This window comes from Aquarana catesbeiana, linkage group LG01 (assembly GCF_042186555.1).
Source record: "Aquarana catesbeiana isolate 2022-GZ linkage group LG01, ASM4218655v1, whole genome shotgun sequence".
In the NCBI taxonomy this organism is placed as follows: Eukaryota; Metazoa; Chordata; class Amphibia; order Anura; family Ranidae; genus Aquarana; species Aquarana catesbeiana.
The window spans coordinates 471,688,329-471,714,560 of record NC_133324.1 but is presented as its reverse complement, the minus strand read 5'-3'; the positions used below and the strand labels follow the sequence as shown (position 1 = coordinate 471,714,560).

Sequence of the window (26,232 nt, the reverse complement as noted above, 5' to 3'; positions counted from 1 at the left end):
ACAGGACTTGCAGTGCACCTCCAACCCCCAACACATAGAACGTCCAGCTGATCACCCCATGGCCACTCACTTGCAACTGTGGTGCCTGCAGCATCTCCCCCTGCACCTCTGGCTGTCAGTTCACTAAGAATTGAGGCGGGGGGGCAGCTCTGTGGTGCCCGCGGGGTCCCCCTCCGGATAGCAGGTCTCTTCCCTGTGTACAGTGCAGAAGGGAAGGGGAATCCTGGGCAACTAATCGGCTTCAGTGTATAAGTGAATTGCTCTGCTTGTAGACTGAAGAGAGAAGCCAATTAGCTGTTTGGGTCGGAGGCCCCTCCCCTCTCTACTGTACACAGAGGGGAGATCTGCTAGCCGGAGGAAGATCCCACAGCCATTCCCTTTGCTACCTGTTTTCACAGCCGAAAGCTGTGGCCAATGGTGGGTTACCTAAAGAACACCGTGACAAAGCCGATTTCCCCTGATTTTTCCCAGGACACGGACAGGCCGGGACAAGGGTCCAAATCCTGTGACAGTTCCCGGGACGGTTGGCAGCTATGCACTGTGACGAAAGCCACTGTGTGTTTAGGAGGTGGCTGTGGGCTGGCCTCCTAACCACAGATCAAAGTGGTGTTCAAATAATGTAATGACGTCTCTATATAAGTTGCATCCCTTCTCCCCCATCCTCCCCCTCTTGTTATTGTGTTTAACGGCTAGGTCATGGCACATACACAAAAAGTGTGGAGACACATCCCAGTGGGGCGGGGGGGTGTACGGGGGGTGTGGGGGGGTGTACAAGTGTCGAGTTTTCATTGGTTCTTCCTTGTCCCCTAGCCCCTGTATGACAAGACTAAGGGGAGTGTCCCTAACTGTGTTTAACCACTTGCCACCCAGGCCAATTCTGACATTTCTCTCCTACATGTAAAAATCATAATTTTTTTGCTAGAAAATTACAGAGAACCCCCAAACATTATATATGTTTTTTTAGACCCTAGAGAATACAATGGCGGTTTTTGCAACTTTTGATTTCGCATGGCATTTGCGCAGCAATTTTTCAAATGCATTTAAAAAAAAAAAAAAAAAAAAAAAAAAAAACAGTAAAGTTAGCCCAATTTATTTGCCTAATGTGAAAGAAAGATGATGTTACGCCGAATAAGCATATACCCAACATGTCACACTTCAAAATTGCACATGGAATTGCTCATGGAATGGTGCCAAACTTCGGTACTTAAAAATCCCCATAGGCGACGCTTTAAAATGTTTTACTGGTTACATGTTTTGAGTTACAGAGGAGGTCTAGGGACAGAATTATTGCTCTCCAACGTTCGCGGCGATACCTCACATGTGTAATTTGAACACCGTTTACATATGTGGACGCGACTTACGTACGCGTTCACTTCTGTGTGCGAGCCCATGGGGACAGGGGCACTTTCAATTTTTTTCTTTTTTTATTATTAATGTTACTTTTATTTTTCTAGTTTGACGCTTTTTTTTTTTTTTACATTTTTTTTTTCACTTTTATTCCTATTACAAGGAATGTAAACATCCCTTGTAATAGGAAAAAGCATGATAGGTCCTCTTTACAGTGAGATCTGGGGTCAATAAGACTAGGCTGGGAAGCCTGAAAAAAAAAAGAAAAAAAGAAAAAGAAAAACGATCTCAGCTTCCCAGCCGAGGCGGCGTTGTTTTTTCGAATGCAGAGGCCGGGCGTGATGTCATAACTTCGTGCCCGTCCTCTGGGGACCATCTGGTCCACCAGAAATCTCTACGGTCAACATCAGGGGCTGGCGGATCGGTTCCCTGACTCACCGATGTCAGGTGTCAGAATAAACTAGAGGAGATTCATTCATCCACACAGTTAAGAATCTGATTCATTTGGTTCAGTCTACAGGATGAACGACAGAAATCTATTAGTGTATGGCAAGCTTTAGTGCAAGGCAGACAATTAGGGGTGGGTTAAAGGGTTTTAGTGTAAAAGCAGAGTTGTCCTTTAACAGAAAAAAACATGGCAGTTTAATTTGATTGTTATTTTAAGTTAGAAATCCAAATACCTGCCAATGCTGGTAAAGCTTTGTTCCATTCCCATGGCTGGTCGTACTCATCAGCAGGCCGGTCATCATCCTGTGGTAATTTACTCTCTCGCATTCTCAGACCAACAAGGCTTTCAGAATCTGACTCTACTCCATTGCACTCTGGCTCATATGGCGTGTCATAAAGCTGGATGTTTTTCTGGGGCAACTTCTGACTCTCCTGTTTTTGAATATCTAAATAAAGAACAAATAACAAGTTAAAAAAAAACATATAAGCCATCATAATCATTTTCTTAAGAAAAATTTAACTTGATCAGTATGCATAACAATACATATTTAATCATTATTTCTATCAATGAAATCTCTACAGAAATGCAGGGACAGTCTAATTTTTTGAAGGCAGCTGTACTAACCATGAGATGTTAGTACAACGATCTCCCCTGCTGACCTATTGTTGTGTTGTGACAGGGGGACGGCCCCCCCGCCAGAACACACCAGTCAACGCTCTCAGCCATTGGCTAAGAGTGCTGATTGGATGCCAAATCGGCAAGACTAGCCAATACCACCCAATATTCAGCCCTTAAGTTTTCTCTAAATTAGGTCAATCAACCACTTCTAAATAGTTCACTGAACATGTGAACCCCATCTAAAATTAAAGACAAAAACATCAGCACAATTCATAAAAAAAAAAACAAAAAGGAAAAGTGTCAACACAATACACTTTGCTTTTACTTGCAGAACATAGCTTTGACATGAATAGATATGAACACTATATGTACAGCACATAGAACAGTTATTAGTATTATTCTCGCTGGAAAAAGAATGTGGAACTAACACCATTACAGTCATTCCCAATTAGCTGTACTGCAGTGAACAAGGCACATAGTGAAGTTTTAGAATGAAGAATCTTGTGTCTAATGAAAAATAAATGCGTTAAGTGCTTGTTGCTTCAATGTTTAAACATGTATAGACATTCTATATAGCAAACTATTCCCATTTACATTTTAATGACTTGTAATATAAAAGCAAGTACTGCCACCAAGCTAACACTCTTATTATTTGTATAGGCGTAAAAAAAACTCTACAATTAAGCTTCATTAGGGATGATATGGCTCAGTAGAGGAGCTGGGTAATGTGTCGGTGCTCATGCTGCAACAATAAAGTTTGTTTTTTTTAGCTTTGTGGGGAGTGATGTGTGATTTCATATGCTATGTTTTTATTTGTATTCATGCAAAGCCAGGTACAATTTGTAAAATATTCATTTTTTTCTTATATTTTAGTTGGTACGAGTTCATAAAGAAGGGAAGAGGATGCAAATGATCACCTCTAATTCTCACAACACAAATATTACATGGTTTAATATTATTGCAAACTAACTAAAGGATTGTCCTCCATTTCGGTAAGGCCCTAAACCAGGGGTCTTCAAACTATGGCCCTCCAGTTGTTCAGGAACTACAATTCCCATCATGCCTAGTCATGTCTGTGAATGTCAGAGTTTTACAATGCCTCATTGGATGTGCAGTGTAGCTGGAGGATCCCTGCCCTAAACATTTGAGGATCCCTGCCCTAAACATTCCTCAAATACAAAGAGTTAGTGATTAAGACAAATACAGGAGGGGTTGAGCCCATATCCATTTGGTGTGGAGTTTTTGTAGAGTTTTTGGTAGTATTGTATTTTTGTGGTGGGCTTCCTACCAATTTAGTAAGTAATAAGGACCTTGCAGGGTTCTGTTGAGTTTTTTTTATAAAGGCCCTAAACATACCAGAATGTTTGATCGTTGCTAGTAAACACTAGCATGATCAGAATTTACAAAGCACTGAACAAACAGCTCTTGAAGCCAAGATTTCATGGTTCCTGTAGCTAAGCAGGTATCATTTTATCAGCGTGCAGACAGGAGGGTGCGCTTAGCTGTGAAAACCCCTCCTCCCCTCCTGAAGACTCCTGGTATGAATGACATCATTTGCTTGGCCTAGAAACCAGAAAGCAACTGAAGACATTAAAAAAAAAAAAAAAAAAAAAAACGTAAATATAATACACTTTCATATCTATTTACTAATGCTAGCAGCATAAGGATTGAAATAGATAATGTTGATTGAAAGAGTGAAGTTATGCATTAAGCCAATAGGGAGTTACTGCAAGTGTATGGCTGGCAAGGAGATTTCTGCTCTTGGGATGTAAGGCTGAGTTCCCTGCATCCAATTCGCAATAGCAGGAGATTTTGACCTGCTCTCTATGGAGCCAGTTCACATATCTCTGCTGCAAATTTGCACAGGAGCCCTGTGAGTCTTTTAGTCCATTTCAGGTCCGAATTCAGCCAAAAATTCGGGCTGAAATCGGACCCGAAACGGTGAACGGGGACAAATCGGACACCTGCTGTGAGCCGCATGCAAAGATAGTGTGAACCCAGCCTAAAAAACGTGGGAGGTAAGCATGCATAGGGTTGGCTTCTAATTTATATTAATTAAGGGGTCTACGGGGGCATTCTAAGGTTTAAATATAACACCACCGCTTACCTGGTGGTGTTGGACTTTTTTCTGGACACTCATCCAGCCACCAGATCCAGCATTGTCCCGCTGACATCCTTCTGTCAACAGATACCATTGGATTCCACATCGCCATCTTGCTTGTGACATCATTGTGATGCCAGCCAACTCTTCTGGCAGGGCCTTGCGATGACGTGGCGCAAGGCCCACCCGCTTTCAAAATACTGAAAAAGACACTGAAGGCCTTCTGGGATATGTGACGTGCATATTCCAGGAGGCCCAGCAAGCACTGTGTATGCCATTAGGCGAATGATGTGCATTGAGGGCAGGGCCAAACGGTTTGCTGAGAAAAAAGGTAAAAATCCCCCAAAAAACTTCCATATTTGTGTAGAGGAGAGGAGGAGGGTTGGAGTAGGGGAAACTTGTCAAAATGGGTGAAGTTCTGCTCTAAATAATGCTAATCTGTAAAGTCACCAAAACAATGCTCATTTTACTATGGAGGAAATAAAACTAATGCATCTCATTCATAATGCATCATTTTTGTTTTGAGAATCAGATCAACATTTATTGGATCCATTGAAAAACTCAAAGGATTAAAATAAATTCGTTTAATGACAACATATTGACTAATGTCATGAATCCACAATAAGGCATAAAGCGTACAGAGGATGTCACATAAAAAAACACAGTAATATGCATGAAGCACAATTGAAAAATAAGATGCCCAAGATCAATTGACTAATGGCAATCCTTTTATATAAATAGTTGGAAGGCGGAAAATCTTTGTAGTGAAGCACTCTCTGCATCTTAAATCGCTGCTGCACTTTAAAACAACCTTTTTGGACAAGACAATAAGAGTTTTAAAAGAGCTTAAATCACTTTATGCTGAAGGCTGTCTATACGGATTAAACGTCTCTGCTCCTTTCACGACATGCATTAAAAAAAAAAAAAAAAAAAAAAAAAAAAAAACCTTTATCAACACTACGTTCAACAAAAGACAACTGGAGGTTTTCCGAGAGCATTTAGAGGGTCAATGAAAGATTGCTGTGCGCCCGCAGCTTATGGATGCAAGATGGGGCTCCCAGAGCCCCTGCTGTGCTCTTTAATGTATCTTGGCAACCATTAACCGAAAAAAGTCTTAAATTAACACCTTGCCTCTTCAGAAAGAATGCGAAGAAAAGCCATGGTGCTCACACAGATTTAATCTTAGAAGCCCCCTGAATTTTCATGTAATAAGTAGAGCATAGCACAGAAATATGTCAGACCTTGTGTTTATTCTATTCAATGCCTTTTTTTTTTTCTTTCTTTTTTTTTTTTTACTTCATTTGCAAAAGCCCCGTTTCTAACATGCGCTCTTTGCCCCCTGCGCAGGCTTTATTTCCTTGAAGGATTGTTTTTACTGACCGACAAGGCTCAATAAAGCTTATACAAATCCCTGGCTCTACTCCAATGCTAAAGAGATAAGGACAATTAAATAACAGTCCGGCCAAATTCTGGTCTACATTCACTGATTTCTGGTAACAGATCCTACCACTAAGCCACCGCATTAACACGCTTTTATATATTTAAAAGCTTGCCACATAAAAAAGTGTGCTACGTGAATGGCTTTTTAGTATGTTGAACCAGCTTTATGTTCTGAAATGTATGATGTAGCAGAAAAAAAGTTACGTTACAGACTAGTTTCCTAGCTTGGAATTGGCTGTCCAAAAAAAAGTCATTTTGAAAAATGGTCTGTCAGATCTAAATATACAGGAACCAAACCACACAACTTTCTTATAGGAGACAAATGGACACCTTCTAAAACGAATTGTGTAGGAAGACACACCTCTACCACCCCCTCCAGCTGCACCTACAAATAAGAATTTATGGGAAACAACTGATTGCTTAAACTTGAATAATATATTTTGCATACTTACATTGGGCAAGCCTGGCATAATGTAAGCATGCATATGTGATAACAGATAAGCCTCTGTGGAAATAATAAATGACTGTAGTAGCACAAGCTACTACAGGGATAGCAGCAGTCTTCCAGATGTCTTGCTTAACACCTGCCATTAAAGCGGTTGTATCGTACACTTGGTCATTTTTACCTACAGGTAGGGCTAAAATAAGGCTTAACTGTAGGTAAAATGAATATCTCCTAAACCTGTACGGTTTAGGAGAAATGCACCTTGCTTGCAATGCGCAGTGAAGGTCCAGCGAAGGTTCGGTGTATCGTACCGGAACTTGCCGGAACGGAGGGCTCCTGGGCGCATGTGCGGGAGTAACGTCATCATGGCTCCAGCCACTCACAGCGCTGGAGCTGCAAACCCGGAAGAAACGCAGAGGGAACGTCTCAGCTCCCTCAGCAGTGACTGGGCTGCCCTGTGGGAGCTTTGTTCTGAGGTAAGCATTTCATAATGAGCTAGTATGAGGTGCACACTAGCTCATTATGCCTCTGCCTTACAGGTTTTTTTGGGGGGGCATACAACAGCTTTAAGGCCCTCGGGACAGAGTCCATCTGCTCAGTGGGGAAACTGTCTGCTGAGTCCTTCTAAGCAGGTGGATGGCTGGTCCGTTTCCGAGTCCCGATCTTTGGCCATTTTCATTGGCCAAGCCGAGATGATGTTACTTCAGCCCATGCAAGCACAGCTCAGTGTACACGGCACACGGGCAGGTAAATAACTTTAATGGAGAAAAGACATAGTATGCCTCTTCTGCATTAAAAACCCTGCCCATTTGCCAATTTTTTTTTTCCAGGTGAAAGTTCCACTTTAAAGCAGAGTTCTGATGAAAAAAAAAAATTAAACTTTTAATAAATCGGACACTCACCTGTCCCACGGTCCAGCGATGCAGGCATACGAAGATTTCTCCTCTACGAGGCACCAGCAATTTCACTGTTGGCGCCCGGCTGTGGCTCCACAGCCAGGAACACACTACCCATGCACGAGCCGTGCTGTGAATGGCCGGGCAATCTTCTGGGACCTGTGACATGTCCCAGAAGATTGCAGGGAGGGAGGCGGGAGAGGTGATCTTCCTTCCGGTGCCACGGAGCCCCGGGAGGAAGTTGGAGCTGGGTGCCTCTAAATAGAGAGTATCCGTTCACCCCCCCAAAAAAATGATATGCCAAATGTGGCATCCCAGGGGGTCACCTGCACTAAAAGCGTAAGTTCCATTTTTGGGTGGAACTCCGCTTTAAGCAATTTCAGTGCACCTCTTACAAATTTCAAAAAGGAATTGCACCACAGTGCCTGCAGTTATATAAGTCACAGAGGGATTGTTTTAAAAGTTTATGTATAACCAAATCTTTTTTTTTGTTTGTTTGGGATAAAGAAGGGTTAGAACTTCATCCTCCCTGTTTGTCCTAGTGACCATTGCCATTGAGTCAGAAAGTCATGGAATCCATATTTTTACAGCTGTCACTAGAACAAGATTGGAGGATAAATCTTACAATAGGGACACCGGTTTCTGTAATACTTGTCTACCATAGGATTTCCCCTTTGTTGAGATATGTGCCCTTGCTTCCCATTGCATCTCAGAGACTTATCCAATGAGACAGAGAAAACTCACCAAATCCCCCCATCCCGATATCCAAAACCAGAGAAACTTGTGTGGGCTATACATGCACATAGACAGTAAGGGATACCAGTGAATGTCTTTTTGCTGATCTCCCCCCCTTGCTAGTAAAAACCCATAAACAATGAGGATTATGTTGTGGCCAATGAAGAAGCAAATGTAGCACAATCTGCTTCAGTGGGTGGCAGGGGAGACATAATGAGTCTAACAAATTTTAAGGCCTACGATGTGCATTTTAGGGTTTGCAAAAAAATTGAAAAAAAGGCTCTATCAAAAAGGTTAAAGCTCACTTACTGGTGCTTCAGAATATAGAATTTAAATGGCCATAGCCTGGCCACAGGTTCTGGATTCCTGTAGGAAGGATTTCTCCACTTCTAAACAACTTCATTTGCCTCATAAGTTTCTGACAGCCTTCCTTTATAATTAATTGCATTGTTTTATTTTACAGTTTGGGGCTGCATTAATAGATATGCCTATGTCCATTGACTGGAGGGGCCTTTTGTAGTTAAATACATTACTTTTCAAGATGACAAGGCTGCAGCTTCTAAAACATTCCTGACAATGGCTGTCGGGTGTAATAACACTTCTTCTTTGGAGTCTAGCTAATCAGGCATATGCAGCTCTCCTACTGGTGTCCTTTGGAAGAATGCCCTCTAATGCACGGATTTAGACAGTTATGTTCTTTCACACTAGATTTTAAAATATTTAATGGCTGTTACATTTATTTAGGTATTTATATAGTGTTGACAATTAATGCAGCACTTTACATATTGTACACTCACATTAGTCCCTGCCGTCAAGGAGCTTACAATCTAAGGTCCCCATCTCATTATGCACACACATACTAGGGCCAATTTAGATGGGAGCCAATTAATCTTTAAGCAGGTCTTTGGGGAATGGGAGGAAACCAGGTTAAACCCACACAAGTACGAGGAGAACATGCAAACTCCATGCATGTAGTGTCCTAAGTTAAGGTGTTGTAAGGCAGAAGAGCTAGCCATCAAGCCAATGTGCTAAATTGTTCCCATTAGCGAGTATCTATCAAAACACAAGCAAATTTGATTAGAATAGATTTTAACATGTGCAGGCAGTAATAGCTAACCAGAGAGTTTGGAGTTCATCTAACAAAAATTGCATGTAATGACACAAGTTGTGTTTTAAGGCGAGCTAGAACAACCTAGGAAATAAAAAAATGTAACTTGCTTGTAAAATCAACGGAGACAAAAAAAAAAAACACATCCGTTTGAATGGGTCTGTAAATTTGGAAGCCATAAAAAAAATTCACATCCACTTGATGGTTTGCCCAGTTCTGGTACATCTAAAGTGGTGATAAGGAAGTTGTAAAATATCAATAGGCAACAATTCTATTTAGACCAGAGGCTTTCAGAGGTCACTAAGAGGCCATTCAAGTCCTAACATTGAATATGTTTTTTACCTTCAGAATGCATTTGAAAGCTATCCAAATTATTCCAAAGACGGATACATTACCGGTTTTAACATATATACTGTAAATAACTTGGCTTTGAAGGGTTATATACTACTGATGTTTGGCATGTGTTGAATAACCACACTATTATAGGAGGAATTTACTAAATATTGCTGTATCATGTTCCCATAAACACTTAAATAGTCATAAAAATTATAAAACCTTCCTTTGTCCATTTAAAGTCAACAGTGTTCTGTTATCAGATTCTGTGTTGGGATATCATTATCTGATTGGAGTAGGATCAGCTGTCATCCAGTCCAAGCAGTAGAGATACTTGAACATATTGGTTCTATATAAATATTCTTTTTAATTGCCATCTATTTTGCACATTAAAAGTAAGTGATTTTTGTAATCATTTCTATTTATGTAAATGCACTCTTATCGCAGACAGTTAAAGTTTGTCCTCGAGGTTTCGAACACAGCAAGAACTCCTTTTTTGTTTTTAAAAACCTGGTGGGGCTGAGTGGCAGAAATCTCTGGATAGATAAAAGCTGAAAGTTGTAGCAAAAGCTGTTTTTTTATTATTTTATTTTGAACTACTTGCTACCCAGGCCAATTCTGACACTTCGCTCCTACATGTAAAAATCATCTTTTTTTTGCTAGAAAATTACTCAGAACCCCCAAACATTATAGATGTTTTTTTAGCAGAGACCCTAGGGAATAAAATGGTGGTTGTTGCAACTTTTTATCTCGCACGGTATTTGCGCAGTAATTTTTCAAACACCTTTTTAAAAGAAATAAAAAAAGCTAACTGTTTCATGCATTAACAAAAAAAAAATCAGCAAAGTTAGCCCAATTTTTGTTGCATAATGTGAAAGATGATGTTATGCCGAGTAAATAGATACCTAACATGTCACGCTTTGAAATCGCACACACTCGTGGTATGGCGCCAAACCTTGGTACTTAAGTTACAGAGGAGGTCTAGCACTAGAATTATTGCTCTCGCTCCGTTTGCGGCGATACCTCACATGGTTTGAACGTCGTTTACATCTGTGGGTGTGACCTACGTATGCGTTTGTTTCTGCATGCGAGCACGCGGGGACACTTTAGATATATTTTTTTTTTTTTTTTAATTGTTTATTTCACTTTTATTTTTCTATTTTGACACCAACTTTTTTGTTTTATCACTTTTATTCCTATTAAAGCATGACAGGTCCCCTTTACAGCGAGATCTGGGGTCTATTAGTTCCCACATCTACCTCTAGGCTGGGAAGCCTGAAAAAAAAAAAATAAGAAAAAAAAAAAAAATAAATAAAAACGATCCTGACTTCCCAGCCAAGGTGGCAGCATTTTTTCAAATGCAGAGGCCGGGCGTGACATCATAACATTGCGCCTGGCCTCCCAAAAGATCATAGAGACGTCTGGGGGCCATCTGGCCCACCGGAGTCTCTATGGTCAACTTCCGGCATGGACAGATTCCTTCTCCCTCTCGCCAATCATACGGGCGAGCCAGGAGGAGCACTGGAGGGCGGCGGGGGGGGGGGCTGGGGAAGTCCCCTCCTGCTGCCTGTAATACAGTGTTCTTACAGTGCAGGGAATCACCGGCTCTAAAAGCAGATATCTGAACAATGCCTGTAGCTGCAGGCATCATTCAGATATCCCCAGTCAAAGTGGGTGGGAAGTGGTTAATGGGTTAATGTAATCTTGCTATTTTTGGCCGGAGTTCTGCTTGTGGTTCTAAAGCCTAAACATTTTACATACTTCCTATGGGGGCACTTGCTAAAGGAGAGGCACCAGGAGCGCCAGCGGGGGATCCCAGAAGAGGTTCAGGGATACTCTGTGCAATAAACATATTATAGTTGTTATTTAAAAAAAAAAACACTTTACAATCACCTAAACATTGGCAACCAAAGTCACATGAGCAGAATATGCATGTGACACTGCACAGTGCAAATAGTTTATCCCCTTGTCTACCATGGCACAATTATCAACATTCTATTATTCAAGGTGTTAGAACAAGGTCACGGTTGCTGCTGCAGCCGTGACCTTGGTTTTTAATTTTTACAGTCGGCGATCAATTTTCAGGTCTGCCGAGGTGGCAGATAGGACTTGTAGTTTATTCTTTCACAGATTTCTCTTGCAAGTTTTAATCGTGCATGCTGTCAAATGGGGTTTGGGCAGTTTGGGGTGTAAATTTGCTCTAAATGTGGGGGTAACATGGTGCAAAAGATTGAGTTAGTATTTAAAGTATAACTAAAAGGCAAAACTTTTTTTTTTAGTTGTCAATAGAGTGGAGATGGATTAGAACCTCTGTCAGGTTTTTTTTGCTTTCTGTGCCCCCATTAGGGAGATTCACCCTCTCTGCTTGTCCTGTTTACCGTTATCATTGAAAGAGGAAGTAAAAGAAAATCCCTAATTTTGGGTTGTCCCCAGAAAAGTAATAGAGGGGAAATCTTCCAAGGGGACACTAGTTCTAGTGACCTGGGGGGCCTCAAGGAATTCCCTTAATTTGCAGGGATTTCCTCTCACTTCCTGTTTGGCTATTGTACAGAAAACCAAAATATTATTTCGTGCTAGATCCAGGACTCAAATCCAGGATACACATACATATAAAACAAAAAAACAAAATGTTACTTTAAATATAGGAGAATCAACTGTGAATTGCTATATCAAAAAATAAATGATTTCAACAACCAAAGCAAAAAAGTAACAAGTGCAAATATATTGCATGTGAAAAAGATTAATAAAGTTCAAACAGTAAGTTATGGTGAAAAAGTGCAATGTTATAATGAATATAAAGTCCATAGAAAAGTGACAATAAAGTAAAGTGCTGGGTGCTCCACAACGTATACCAACTCCAAGAAGTGCTCCAATGTGGCAAAAGGTGCTCCTATGTAAAAGCAGATGGCCTCTTACCTGAACGAGTGGATCTCTATTACAGAGATCACAGACAGCCTGCACTCAATATTTAAGATGTTGATTTCTCAGAAAGCATGTCTCCACAGCATCAGATGGGATCCATACAATCAGGTTACATGTGTAAAGTAGGGAGAAGCCTCAAAGTGTAAATCAGCCAAACTGATTTTATTAAAAAAATAAAGTTACACTTACAATCAAGCAAAGAAAAACAAGCATATAACAAACTAGCCGCGGTGTCACCCATCCAGCTATCTGTGGTGACATCACATGTAGTCTCCACCCAACGAGTTTCCCCAAAAATGGCATCTTCTGGGATTGGCTATGGAACAGGAAGTCCCTGCAATAGGACACAGATGGCGAAAAAAAAAAAAAATGTGACAGGGGTTATAACCCTCCCTTTGCTCTATCCAATATGAAAAAAAAAATAGTTTTGCCTATAGTTCTACTTTAAAGGAAATACGGTAGTTTTGCCTATAGTTCTATTTTAAAGGTAGGTCCACTCCAAGTGTGCTGTGACTGCGTTGGGCGACTATTCAAGCACAGTTCCCACCATCAGACAAGGCAAAATGCCTTGTTTCAAGTACTGAATGCAGTATTCTTTTCCAGTGCAATGCACTCACCGCACCCCAGCTGACAGAACTTTATGAAATGTCACTGTGTGATATTTAAACAAAGCTTGGTAAAAAAAAAAAAAAAAAAAAGTGAACAGTGCGATGCACCAGGGTCTACACATCAGGACACCTGCACCGAAACGCACACAAGTTTCTGCATTGTAACACAGTGGTGGCTGGTGTGAATGGACACCTTAAAAGTAGTGCAGTATTCTCAAACATGGTATGAACACGGGGATACTACTTTCTATAGATTTTTTATTCCAGCATTTCCAAGCAAGTTTTCTCACCAAGGATGACTGATGACATTTATAAGAGTTTTAAAGGGCACGATGGCAGCAGTAGCTATTAAACATAATTTTATACATGAAGCACATTATGGCCTATATACTTGATTGCTTAGGTTAAAACTCATCACTGCATTGGAGACATTAATTGAATTAATTGGGAAGATGAAGCTAATATCTATAAAATGCTGCCTTTGAAAATTGGACTACCGATGCAAGAGCCTTTGCGGAAGACAAGACTTGCATATTTAGGCCATTCCCTGGAGGTAAGCGACATCATCGGCATTCATTTTACTTCAAAGGTGAGCCTGACATGTGTGACATCAGTACTCGACACAGCGTGCCAAGTAAAAGGTGACAGTGACAAGCTAAACACATTTCTTTTTTTTTTTTACTGAACAAACAAAAACAAGTACCTGGACTTTCAAGTGCTTTGAAAAGGTAGAAATGTAAAAACACCAGGAGCAGAACTGAGCCCTTTTTACTCTGTGAAAGGCATAATTATGGTAAACCAAAGCAGTCAGAACCAAATACAACCTGTCATCTCGTGATATAGTATTGTTCATGAAGCATAAAAAATACATGCATTAGCTAGATTTCTTCTTGCTTGTTTTCTGCATATGTGCAAACTTGATTATCTGCTTGATTAGGAACCTTCGTTTCTTTCAAGCATACATCCATCCTTACCCTCCTACCAATGTCCCTATCAAAAACAAAAAAAAAAAAAAAAACTCTCTAACATTGTATTTCTTCTTCCCAAATCCACTGTGTCCCTCACCAAAACTGCTTATGGGGGTGTTGCATCACTGGAGTCTGTGGTGGCCCCAATTGGCGCCCTCATGGTGACGTCATCACGCTGTGCATTATTCTGGAGCGTGAGAGCACTCTGGTGCTGTACAGCTGATAGGAAATGTCCATGAGACTCAGGCAGCAATGTGGGCACACAAGGGACCCTTTCTACTCTGCTGTAGCAATAGGAAAACACTCGGGACCCATGTTTCATGTGACCAATGATTTAGGTAAATAAAAGGGGCCGTTAGGTATTTTTCAAATCAAGGTCAAAATGTAAAAATCACTTCTTAAAAGGAGTTGTAAAGGCAGAAGGTTTTTTTATCTTAATGCAGTCTATGCATTAAGATAAAAAGCTTTTTGTGTGTAGCAGCCTCCCCAGCACCCCCTAATACTTTTCTGAGCCCCATCTCTCTCCAGCGATGTGCACAGGTCTCTCGGCCCTCCAGGACTCTCCTCCTGACTGGCTGAGACACAGCAGTGGCACCACTGGCTCCCGCGGCTCTCAATCAAAGTCAGTTAGCCAATCATGAGAGAGAGGGGGCGGGTCTGAATAGACACACAGAGCTGCAGCTCAGCATGGGTGCCCCATAGCAAGCTACTTGCTGTGGGGGCACTCGACAGGAGGGAGGGGCCATGAGCAGCTAAGAGGGACCCGAGAAGAGGAGGATCCAGGCTGCCTTGTGCAAAACCAACTGCACAGAGGAGGTAAGTATAACTTTTTTTTTTTTTAATAAGAAACATGAGACTTTACAATCACTTTAATTTCAACATCGTGTTTCAAATTATTTCTAGACCACTCCTATTAATCTGCATAATCTTTAAGTCTGTAAACTTACTTTGTGAAGATCCCACACATTTACTTCCTTAAATTCTGTGACACATATGCACTATGCCCTGTAGGTAGCCACTGCTGTGTCACACAACTACAGAGGTGCTGAGAGGAGGAGTTTCAGGAGGTGGAGTCCGTACAGAAATCACTGCTTGCAGGCAGCAAGGTACCATGAAATATGTAGAAATGTCTTAATTTTTTTTTAATAGCCGGGTGCAGGCAATTGCAACTGCAAGTCATTTTAAATGTGATTTGACTCTTTTTCTTTAGAAATGTTTTTTTTGCTGCAGCATGTTCTATATGTGCTACAGATGCATCACATTACAGGCAGACTAAGAGGAACCCCCAGGCACTATATTTAACGGAATTTCATTTTTTTGTTGCATTTTAAACATCATTAAAATCACTGTTCCTGAAAAAAGATACATTGATACATGTCTCCCCAGGGCAGTACCCGGACCCCCATACCCCTTTAATGGCCAATTACTTGCATATAAGCCTCCAAAATGGGGACTTTTGATTTTTCCTGTTTGGCTCTATAGACTTCAATGGGGTTCACCGTTCGGGTTAGAACTTTTCCCCTGCCAGGAGTTCTGTTGCAAACCGAACGGGGGTTGTTCGACCCATCTCTACTCCTGATAATCGTTAACATTTGGAACACGCATAAACTTTTCCACCTTCTTGTATAATCGTATTGTTTAATCTGCACATTTGCACACTCACATCTATTAAAGAATCCTAAAGATTTTCCTTCATTTCCTGTCCAGGACCAATAACAGGAAGCAAGAGGAATTCTCTCCAAAGTGAGAGGAAATCTCACTTAGTTGTAGTGCTGCAACTGTAGTGTAGTGTAAAAGTTGCAGCACTACACTTTCACAGCAGTGTTTTAAAAGAATAGTATAGCAAATTTTCAATGAATACGTAACCTAAAATTACCCACACCCATATCCTCCTCAGAAGCCTGAGATCTGAATCACCCAATATCCCTGGAGGAAATCAACCAGGTCTTGAAACAACTAAAACCAGGTAAAAGCGCAGGTCCTGACGGATTAACTATTGGTTATTACAAAACCTTTGCTGATACTCTCATGCCCCACTTCCTGAAAACATTCAATTTGCTATCTTCCTCCTCTCCTACAAATAGAGACATGCTGCAAGCCCACATAACAGTGATACCAAAGCCAGGAAAAGACACCTCCATCATATCAAATTATAGACCCATATCACTTCTTAACGTGGACATGAAAATATACTTGCAAAATATACTTGCCTACTACTACTACCTCAGTTAGTATCATTAGATCAAGTCAGCTTTATCCCTGGTAGTGAAGCCAGGGAAAATACCCTGAAAGCTATTAGCCTACATCATTGGTTATCTTCATCCCACAAACCTGGCTTCTTCCTATCACTTGATGCGGAGAAGGCGTTCAACAGGGTGGCTTGGGACTATATGACAGAAGCTCTCAAAGCGATGGGGATATCCAACTGCACGCTCCAATTTATCCTTGCTTTATATTCCACTCCGACAGCCAGAATCCGAGTCAATGGCCACCCGTCAGACGCCATATTGAAAGGAACGCATCAGCGATGCCCCCTCTTATATTTGTGCTAACCTTAGAACCTCTTCTCCGCAGACCAAGAGCCAATCCCAACATTAAAGGAGTTGAACTAAAAGGCCACCAATACAAACTAGCAGCTTATGCGGATGACATTCTGATGTTCCTTACCGACCCCCATCACCTCAATTCCCAACCTACTGAAAGGTTTCTCTCTATTCAACACACTCTCCAACCTCCAAATCAATTTCTCAAAATCCCGGGGGCTGAACATATCCCTCCATCAATCCTCTATAATTCAATGCAAAAATAACTTCTCCTTCAGATGGGACCCACACGCCATTACCTACCTTGGGGTCCAGCTGCCGGTTAATTTGTCCGATCTATACTCTAGAAATTTCCTCCCGATCTTGGGAGCCAACATGATCTAAAAAAATGGGCAGCGGGACCTCTTGGTTTGGGAGAGCGGCCATTATCAAGATGAATGTCCTCCCATGAATCCTATACCTCTTACAAACCTTGCCAATTAAAATTCCCCTGGCATTCTTTTCCTCATACCGACAGATTTGCAAAAACTTAATCTGGCTCTCCAAGCATCTTTGGCTAAGCTGGGATAGATTAGTGACTCCTAAACTGAGGAGGGGGGGGGTTAGCCTCCCAGACATAACTAAATACTATTGGTCATGCCATCTGACCAGACTGGCATGTCCACACCAATACCAAAGGCTGGATTAAACTTGAGGAATCATTCTCCCAATTGCCAATTTGCCATTTACCATGGATCAGGGAGAGTCGGATCCCAAAGGAGAGTGCCAATCACCCTATAATTGGCCCTACACCCCAAAACTTTAGGATAGCGTGGACCCCCGGACCCTTGACCCCAATTGACTATAACCATGAACTTCCTCCCGGTCTCACTGATCACACCACAAGCTACAGAATCCCGGAGACATCTATCTGGGCTGAAAGGCAAGCTTTTACAATTCAGTGCTCTCCTATCTAGAATCCCAGACCAATCAATCCCGTTCTTCAAATACCTACAGATTAGGCACTTTCTGAATAGCACCAAACCATTATCCACATGGTGTACCCTTTTTGAAGCACTCTATTCCAGATCAGAGCCCCAGGAACACGTGATCTCATATCTCTGCTCACTCATGTTCGCTGATCACGATCCTAAAGTGAACAAATTTAGCCAATGCTGAGAAGGAAACTAGCGGTAGACCTATCAGTAGAGGATTGGGAACATATATACATTCATAAAAGATCAACATATTAAAAATGTATTCTGTTTAAACCTGTGGCCAGGGTTTAATTCTTAGCTATTCTTAGCTGTAGCTGCAGGTACTGTGAATAATTCTTCCTCAACCTCAACAGAGAAAATGAAATCACAACTCCTTCCTCCTTGCTTCCTCCAGCAGCAGGGACTTGGCAGCCTACAAGCCTTCTAATGTTAAACACTGGGAGCTGTAAGATGAATTTGTGAATCCTTGTTGTGTTCTTTGAGAATGAATTACTTCACAGAGAAAACAGCTACAAAATTTAGTGAGGTATGTTTAAAGCTTCTTTAATGATTGTTAAATACTTTGTCCACATTCTGGGTGCAGGTGCACTTTTAAAGGCCTTTCTATAGTTAAAGGTATGCGCACACATTCAAATACCCCCAAAACAATTGTCTAATAACAACCACATAGTTCAATATCACCTCTAAAATAAAAATTACATTTAAATAAGAGATTTACATTACAGATGTTTTTTTTTTCTAAAATATTAATACCCTTTCAGGTTCAGCTTTAAGGCATTGGCCTTAAAGACTGGCAGGGTTTCAATAATATATGGACTTCTCTGGTGCTAAATTGACAATACGATGAGCACAGCACAACATTTCTCCTAAGCTATAACGTGAGTACAAGTCATACAATAATGTACTGAATGTGCAGTGAACTTCTGAAATTCACTTTGATGCTGAATATGTATGTATCTCTGCAAGTCAGAGAGCATACAAATTAAAATGCATATCTACTATATATTGTATATTCATATATATACGTATATTGATATTGCTTAAAGCAAAGAATACTTGATATGTTCCTCTATATTTGGTCATGGGTAAGTCTGTGATAAATGAAAATTTAGAATGTCCTGGTTTCCTGTGGTTTATGAATAAACATAGGAATTCTTATTTTTAAAGGGAAATTCAAGCTTATGGTGTACTGCCTTTGAAGCTTTAAGACTTCATACACACAAGAGACCCTATTTGTTACCACTGTCATGTACAGGGCTCTTTAAAATGTTAAATCATAAATCACTATAACCTGTAATTTACTGGCTTTGGGTGAAAAATTATCTGATGATCAGTGAGATATTTAGTGTTCTACATCCTCCAAAAGAAAGTACAAGTGACACTGCTTTGCTTGAGGTACCTTGCTTACTCACCTAACAGTGGACAGTGCAGTCTGGAGCCTGTCTGTTAGCTTGGAGAAGGGAAGAGTAGGGAGGAGCATGGGAGCACCTTGCCATCCTAGCTACATGGCTGTGCGTTTCTATTGATGCACACAGTGTAGGGAGACACAACTCTAGCCCATGCATACAAGGGTGGCTTGCATGGAACCACTCAAACCGAAAAACCTGCGGCAGCAATCATGGCACCAGCGTAAACTGTAACATAACCAAGGACTAAAAGTGATTATATCAGTTGCTCAACATTCTTAAGAAATTAGGGTTTAATATCAGTTTAATGTGATACTAAACTCTGAAAAAACAGTGCTGTAGATCTTAGTACTTCTCATGTCTGCATATCTGTTCTGCTAACAAGGAACTTGGTGACAGGAGGAGAAAGCAAAGTGACAGAGAGAATAGCTCATCAGTCTACAGCTTATCCTTCACTGTCCAATCATAGGCTCTGTGTTACTTACACTAACTGCATTAAAGTGTTACTAAACCCAGGACCCTGTACACACTATATCTAGTCTCCCACAGTACACATGGAAATGCAATCAATTTAGTAGCTATAAACTGCTAAATACCTTTTCTCATCAGCAGTTAGAGCAGTCTTGTGACTTCTATCAGTGTCTGGTTAAAGCTTTTGAGAGGAGTTTTCATTCTCCCAAATTGTCCTACAGGGATGCAGGACACCCGACCCTCTGTCTGGACAGTGCTGATTGGCCCTGGGCTGATCACATGCACTCTCCCAAGAAAAAAAACTCTCTAGCAGTACACACCAAACTGAGCATGTGCAGCCTGCCCCCGAGCTCTGTACTATCAGGAAAGGATTAGGGGACAATAGAAGGGGAGAATCAGAGGAGACAGGATCAAACAGCCTTTTTACACAATGGGGAGGATTAACCCCTTAGGTTCCACAGTGAGTATAACAAGCATGCTTTACTGCATATACAGACTGATTTTACTGTTGTGAGTTTAGTAACACTTTAGGGAAAAGTCAGATCTCCAACCTAGCAGTGCTGTGTCGCAAAGCTGTATAAGGTTCAGGAAAGAATAGAGAGAAACAGAAATCTTTTTTCCAAGTAAAACAGCTCTCATATACATTTTTTATCATTGTATTTTGTTGTTTTCCATGATAATCAAATGTATATCTAAAATATTTCTTTTGTTGATGCCATCCAAAAAACATGCATAATAAAATTTCCTGAATATATAAAGATACAGTGGATTAGTTAACAGAGCAGTCACATATTTCTTTATATTTAGGCACAAAAAAAAGAATTTTGCAGACAACCCGTTTTGGCTTGCATTCACACTGCGCAATGTCATCTGTCCTTCAAGTGTTGCGTGTGTTCCTGTAACCTCTACAGAATGTTTGCCCTGGGACTGGTGTGACCAGGCAATGCTACAACTGAAGCGGTTTCCTTCCTATAAATTTGAAGAAAACTGGCTGCATGAAAAGGGAACGGCTTTTAGCATTTTGTATACTTCACTAGGAGGCAAAGCATCACTTTTTGAACACTGAGTTGATATTTGTATTGTAGTAAGATTTCATTAAAACAGTGCAAAATTATCTAACACGACCCAACCAAATATTAATATTAGGTAGAAAACCGTTTTTCCCATTTTAACAGAAACCCCAGGTAGCAATTTGGGCTAATAGCAGTAATTATTTGGCCCTACTAAACATAACATTTTGTTACTTCTGATACTTTTGAGATCATGTGGAAAAGTTACTGGTGTGAAAAGGCCCTTATGTAGTATGGTGCAAGCAACAACCAACATCGGTCTGGCAGTAAACATGACTAGGTTGGCCTACTGAAAATGAAATGCTTTAAGTGGAAATTGCACACATAGATGTGACAATTTCCACGTAAAGATTTTCACTTTTTTATAGTGCTCATTTGTATTGCATAATCATGACAACTGCCTGGGGACCCTACAAGCCTTTAACTGAATTTGTCTTGTTCCACAATGATGTCTTACTGCTCCACAGAAGTTGACTGTTTTATTGTCTCCCATCGAAGGGACACGCTAGAAAACTTCTCAATTAGTGTGCCCAGCCAATAGGTGCAGCACTTTAAAACACACATGGAAGTAATCGTACTCCTTTACAACCACCTGAATCATTTCCACAAGAAAGCCTACAGTCCACTTAGAATATGTAAATACGACAGGTAGGTGTACAATCCAGTGCGAAGGGGCTACAAACTTTCCAGATAAAAAGGCCTACACCAAAGCTGAAAGAAGGACATTATTGAAGCTCCACTACAAGAGGAAAAAGACTGCCAAGCTCAAGAACCCATTTTATTGCAACTATTTAATGCCGGGAGCCCTGTTCATGAGGAAATCGAGCACCAGCTATAACAGAGTGAGCGGCTTTTGACGTATCCCTATTCACTAGAAAGTTAGATCCTGTGTGCATGTATGCATATTGGTAACACTCTATGTCTTGTTTTCCTCTAAAAGTAGTTTGTAGGTGCATAATTCTTGTTTAGTAAAAGCAGATTAAACAGCCACTGGTTTGGTTTCTTTGGATTTACAGCAAGACTAAAACAAACCACCAAAAATAAGAAAATATTGCAATTTTATCTCCAACAATATTACCAGCCTTGCCCATATCACTTCTGTGAACTACAGAACGACCACTCCCCTGTGTTATGGAGATGAGGAAAGGAGAAAACGTGTACTGTAGACCTGTCCTACGATGACAAGGCCGCGCCTTCATAGATACAGTGTGGTGAGTGAGCGTTACTCTAAGGCAGGATGTAGGTTACTGACAAGATAACTAGGTGAGAAAGGAAAAATAAGCCAGAAAAGAGATAAAAACAAATGCAGCTCCATGTCTAAGGACTGGTAAGCTGCAATATATAATTTGTGTTCTTGGGTTTAGATACACTTTAGGCTATATATAAAAAGAAGAAATCTGACTTTTCCACACCTTAATTCATGGACAAAGTAAATAAATATACAAGAATTTTCTTTATTATGCAAAAAAATGCAGAGAGATAATATGTAATATTAATAAAGGTCAATGGTTACAATAAAAGCTCACAAAATTATATTTTGCATTGTCAACCAGTACTGTTGGTTTAAGGTCCTTTGAAATGCCTCCAGGGAAATGGAAGAGGTTGGAAAATTCATCTGATGTGTAAGAAAAAAAAAAAGTCTACATAAATACAGTCAAATTGGCATCACTTGCTACTCCTGACACATAAAAGACTGAATCGAGCAGATGGCATCAAAGGGTAAGGCGTGCAAGTCTTTACTTAGAATCCACAAGGAAAAAAGACCCAGACTTCCTGGAGCCCTAAGCTTAACGTGAATTGCTTTAGGTAAAATGAACAAAAAGGCATAACACTTGGGGCTCTTGATTAAGCATCAGAGGTTTGAATCTGATTATTCGTTTTATCATATCCTAAGTTTTGCCCTGGATTTAAGTTGTCAAGGTAACTCTGCCAAATAACTAGGCGGGTGGTTGACACTGCAGTTTTTTCAAAAACCCCTTATCTTATCTTTTATTTGCTTCAGTGTACATAGTGAGATGGTATGCTTTATCTCCTGTAAAGGTGTGTCTGAAGAAGGAAAAGCTTAAGCCGAAAAACTGGATGGAGGGCAATATTAAAAAATAAGAACCCATATATCTCTTTATCTGTCTCCTGTTGTCCTAAAAGTGAATCCATTAAGTAAAGCAAAGCCAGTCTTATATGGAGCAAACCATGTGTCCTCTACAACAAAACGTGTCTGTTCTACAATAGCAAAAAATAAGGCGTTTTAAAGAATATGTAAACCCAACATTTCTTATTGCTGATATGTGCCTGCTGTACCATGTACTTGTATTAAAAAGTATCCAGTTCTCTTTGTATTGCATCCTTTGTATGAAATCTCTGGTGTTCCTGCCAGTCCCCCTGCTTTCCTATCAAAAACTGACCACATTAGGCTTGACAGCACAGCATGGTCAGTTCTCTATCTATGCTGAGAACTGAGCCTGCTCTCCTCCAATGATCAAACTTGTCCTGACATCCTCCCCCCTTGTGCAGCCTTTCACTGGGAAGATCGGTGTTCTGCTGTTTCTCCTTCCCAGCTCTTATGCAGCTGAGTAAAGAGAGTATTTGATCACTTATAAGATAGGGAAAAATGCATTTATAAATATATTTTTTATATCTATACACAAATGTGTTGCCTTTCATTTCTATTTTAAACTGAATTGGTTGTTTTACAAGGTGAGGGTGTACATATACTTTAAGTGAAACTCTTTATTGGCTATTTTATGAACAATAAAAGGGTATAAAGGGTATCACAAACTTCAAACTTCCTGCATAAGTCAATGGCTAACACTCAGGTCATGATACAGACAAAGGGGTTCGTTTAATAGAACTGCAGTACAAAATCTGGTGCAGCTTTGCATAGAAACCAATCAGCTTCCGTGTTTTTTTTTGTGTCAAAGCTTAATTTAACAAGCTGAAGTTAGAAGCTGATTGGCTACCCATGCACAGTTGCACCAGATTTTGCACTTTCCAGTTTTACTAAATTAACCCTTTTGTCTGTATCATGATCTGAGTGTTAGCCACTGACTTATGCAGAAAGCCAACGTTACAGATTTTTTTCCATCTAGAGAGTTTGTTTCCAACTATAGGAATGTAAGCCAAACGTCAGGCCAAAAGCTAAGTATACAGTTGAAATACATGTATGGGAGGTGTTTTACCAACCAAAGAATTTGTATTTTGTATTTGTGTACATCCATTCCTGAGACTTACACAGCCCTGGCAGGCTGTACAGTCAGGTTGTTGCCCTGACCTTTGGTTGCAGTTGCACAATATAGGTTGGCCTGATGAAGGAGCGCATGCTCTGCAAATGCGTTGCATATGTCCTTGCACATCCGGCCAGTGACGTCATGTCCGCCTAGCTCTGCATTCCAGGGAGCATTGGGAGCCACTGGCACAGACGACAGTTGGAACCCCGCTTCCCATCACCAGATGGACACAAACCAGGATCTGTGCTGCTCAGGACCTCCTCCTCACAGCACAACATGCTTATGTTTTAATTCCTTATGCGAGTAAGATCCTTTTAATCTTATTGAAGTTACAAATATGCTGCACTTACTAGGCGCTTGTGTTTTCTCCCTTGTTTTTCTCTAAAGCTGCTTCTTGCTCCAACATTGAGCTTCTCTTTCTTATCAACTTTAAGGACTTTCCTTATTTGATATTATATGTGAACTTAAGCACCCTTAGTTGTGTCAATAACTGTTTTTATTGACACAATAAAGCTTGGTCACCTCTCTGTTCGTAGCCTGCGACTGGGCGCTAAAGGGGCAGAAGGAGGTCAACCCTATATATTTTTTTTTAACGAATAGATAACCTTTATTTTTTTTTACAATCTGCCTACTGTTCTGCTTTAGAGCCCTTTGACACTGGGGCAGAGAGGGCAGTAGAGGTAAAGCGCCGCTACTTTTAGCTGCACTTTACCACTGTTATAGCAGAGCGAAAAGCGTCCATGTAGCACTGCTGCCAAAGCGCTTTGCAGGCGCTTTGGCAGTGCTGCCCATTCATTATAATGGGCAGGAGCGGTGTATACACCGCTCCTAAACCACTCCAAAGATGTTGCTTGCAGGACTTTTTCTAACGTCCTGCAAGCACACTACTCCATTGTGAAAGCACTCAGGCTTTCACACTGGGGCTGCAGGGGAGACATTTTTCAGGTGCTTTACAGGTGCTATTTTTAGTCCTTTAGCGCCTGAAAAACGCCTCAGTGTGAAAGGGGTCTTAAAGCATACTGTAAACTACTGTATACACGATAAATTTACTTTCCTCTTATACCAACACCCTCACTTACACAATCACATACATTTTCATTTTTGCATTTATTTAATACCTTGTTTTTGCTGCATTCTCCTGCCACCTCATTCTTCGCTGAGGCAATAATGGCCCTGCAGCATTCTGGATATTACCGTAAAACACATTCCAGAAGGCTGCAGTAAAAGTAAAAGTATTGCAAAATATTGAGCCTGTATTGAAGCTTGGTGAGAAGGAGACAACTGTTGTAACGATTATTTGCAAATGGAAGAAATACAAAATAATCATCAATCGCCCTCAGTATGGAGCTCCATGCAAGATTTTGCCTCATGGGATCATGAGAAAAGTGAGGGACCAGCCCAGAACTACAGGAGGAACATGTAAATGATCTCAAGGCAGTTGGGACCACAGTCACCAAACAAACCATTGGTAACACAATATGCTGTCATGGATTGAAATCCTGCAATGCCTGCATGGTTACCCTCCTCAAGAAGGCACATGTACAGGCCCATCTGAAGTTTGCCATTGAACATCTAAAAGATTCAGAGAAGGATTGGGAGAAAGTGCTGTGGACAGATGAGACCAAAATTAAGCTCTTTGACATTAACTCGACTCGCCGTGTCTGGAGTAAGAAAAATGCTGCCTATGACCCTAAGGATCCTACAGTCAAGCACAGAGGTGAAAACATTATGCTTTGGGGATGTTTCTCTGCTAAAGGTATAGGCCGACTCTGCCGCTTTGAAGGGCCAATGGATGGGGCCATGTTTTGTACAATCTTGGATAAGAACCTTCTTCCCTCAGCCAGAACACTGAAGTTCTGAAGAGGGTCGTGGATGGGTCTTCCAGCATGACAATGACCCAAAACATACCGCCAAGGCAACAAAAGAATGGCTCAAGAAGATGCAAACTAAGGCAATGCCGTTGCCTAGCCAGTCTCAGACCTTAATCCTATAGAAAATTTATGGAGGAAGCTGAAACTTCAAGTTGCCAAGCGACAGACAAGAAGCCATACGGATTTAGAGTGGACCAAAATCCCTCCTGAGATGTGTGTAAACCTGGTAACCAACTACAAGAAATGACTTAGTACTTGGTAGAGAAACCCTTGTTGGCAAGCACAGAGGTAAGACATGTTTTGCTTGGGGATCAAATACTTATTTTACTCACTGAACTGCAACTCCATTTATAATATTTGTATGTGTGCTTTCTGGATTTTTGGTTCATATTCTGTCTCTATCATTTAAAATACACCTATGATAAAAATTATAGATCCTTCATTTCTTTGTAAGTGGGTAAACTTACAAAATCTGTAGGGGATCAAATAATTATTTCCCCCACTGTACCTAGTGAACTGACTGGCCTCAGGTAACACAGAGATAAAACAAATCCTACATAAGTTAAACCTTGTTATCTGCAGTCTTCCTGTCTTACATCAATTCAAAGTCCAGAATAAATAGCTTGTCTGAACTTCCAGAAAGCAGGGGGTGGAGAGCTGAAGTTACACTCTGCAGAGCTCAGTCAGGAGAGCTAAGAGCT

The 26,232-nt window shown here is 40.8% G+C and overlaps 1 protein-coding gene across 1 annotated transcript in view; it reads right to left on the bottom strand.

Moving 5' to 3' along the window:
• SHB (SH2 domain containing adaptor protein B) overlaps positions 1–26,232 on the bottom strand; it is a 327,625-nt gene that overhangs the window by 140,874 nt on the left and 160,519 nt on the right. Inside the window, exon 3 of the mRNA XM_073591234.1 lies at positions 2,028–2,240. Coding sequence (XP_073447335.1) covers positions 2,028–2,240 — 213 coding nt within the window. The remainder of the gene's footprint in view (positions 1–2,027; positions 2,241–26,232) is intronic.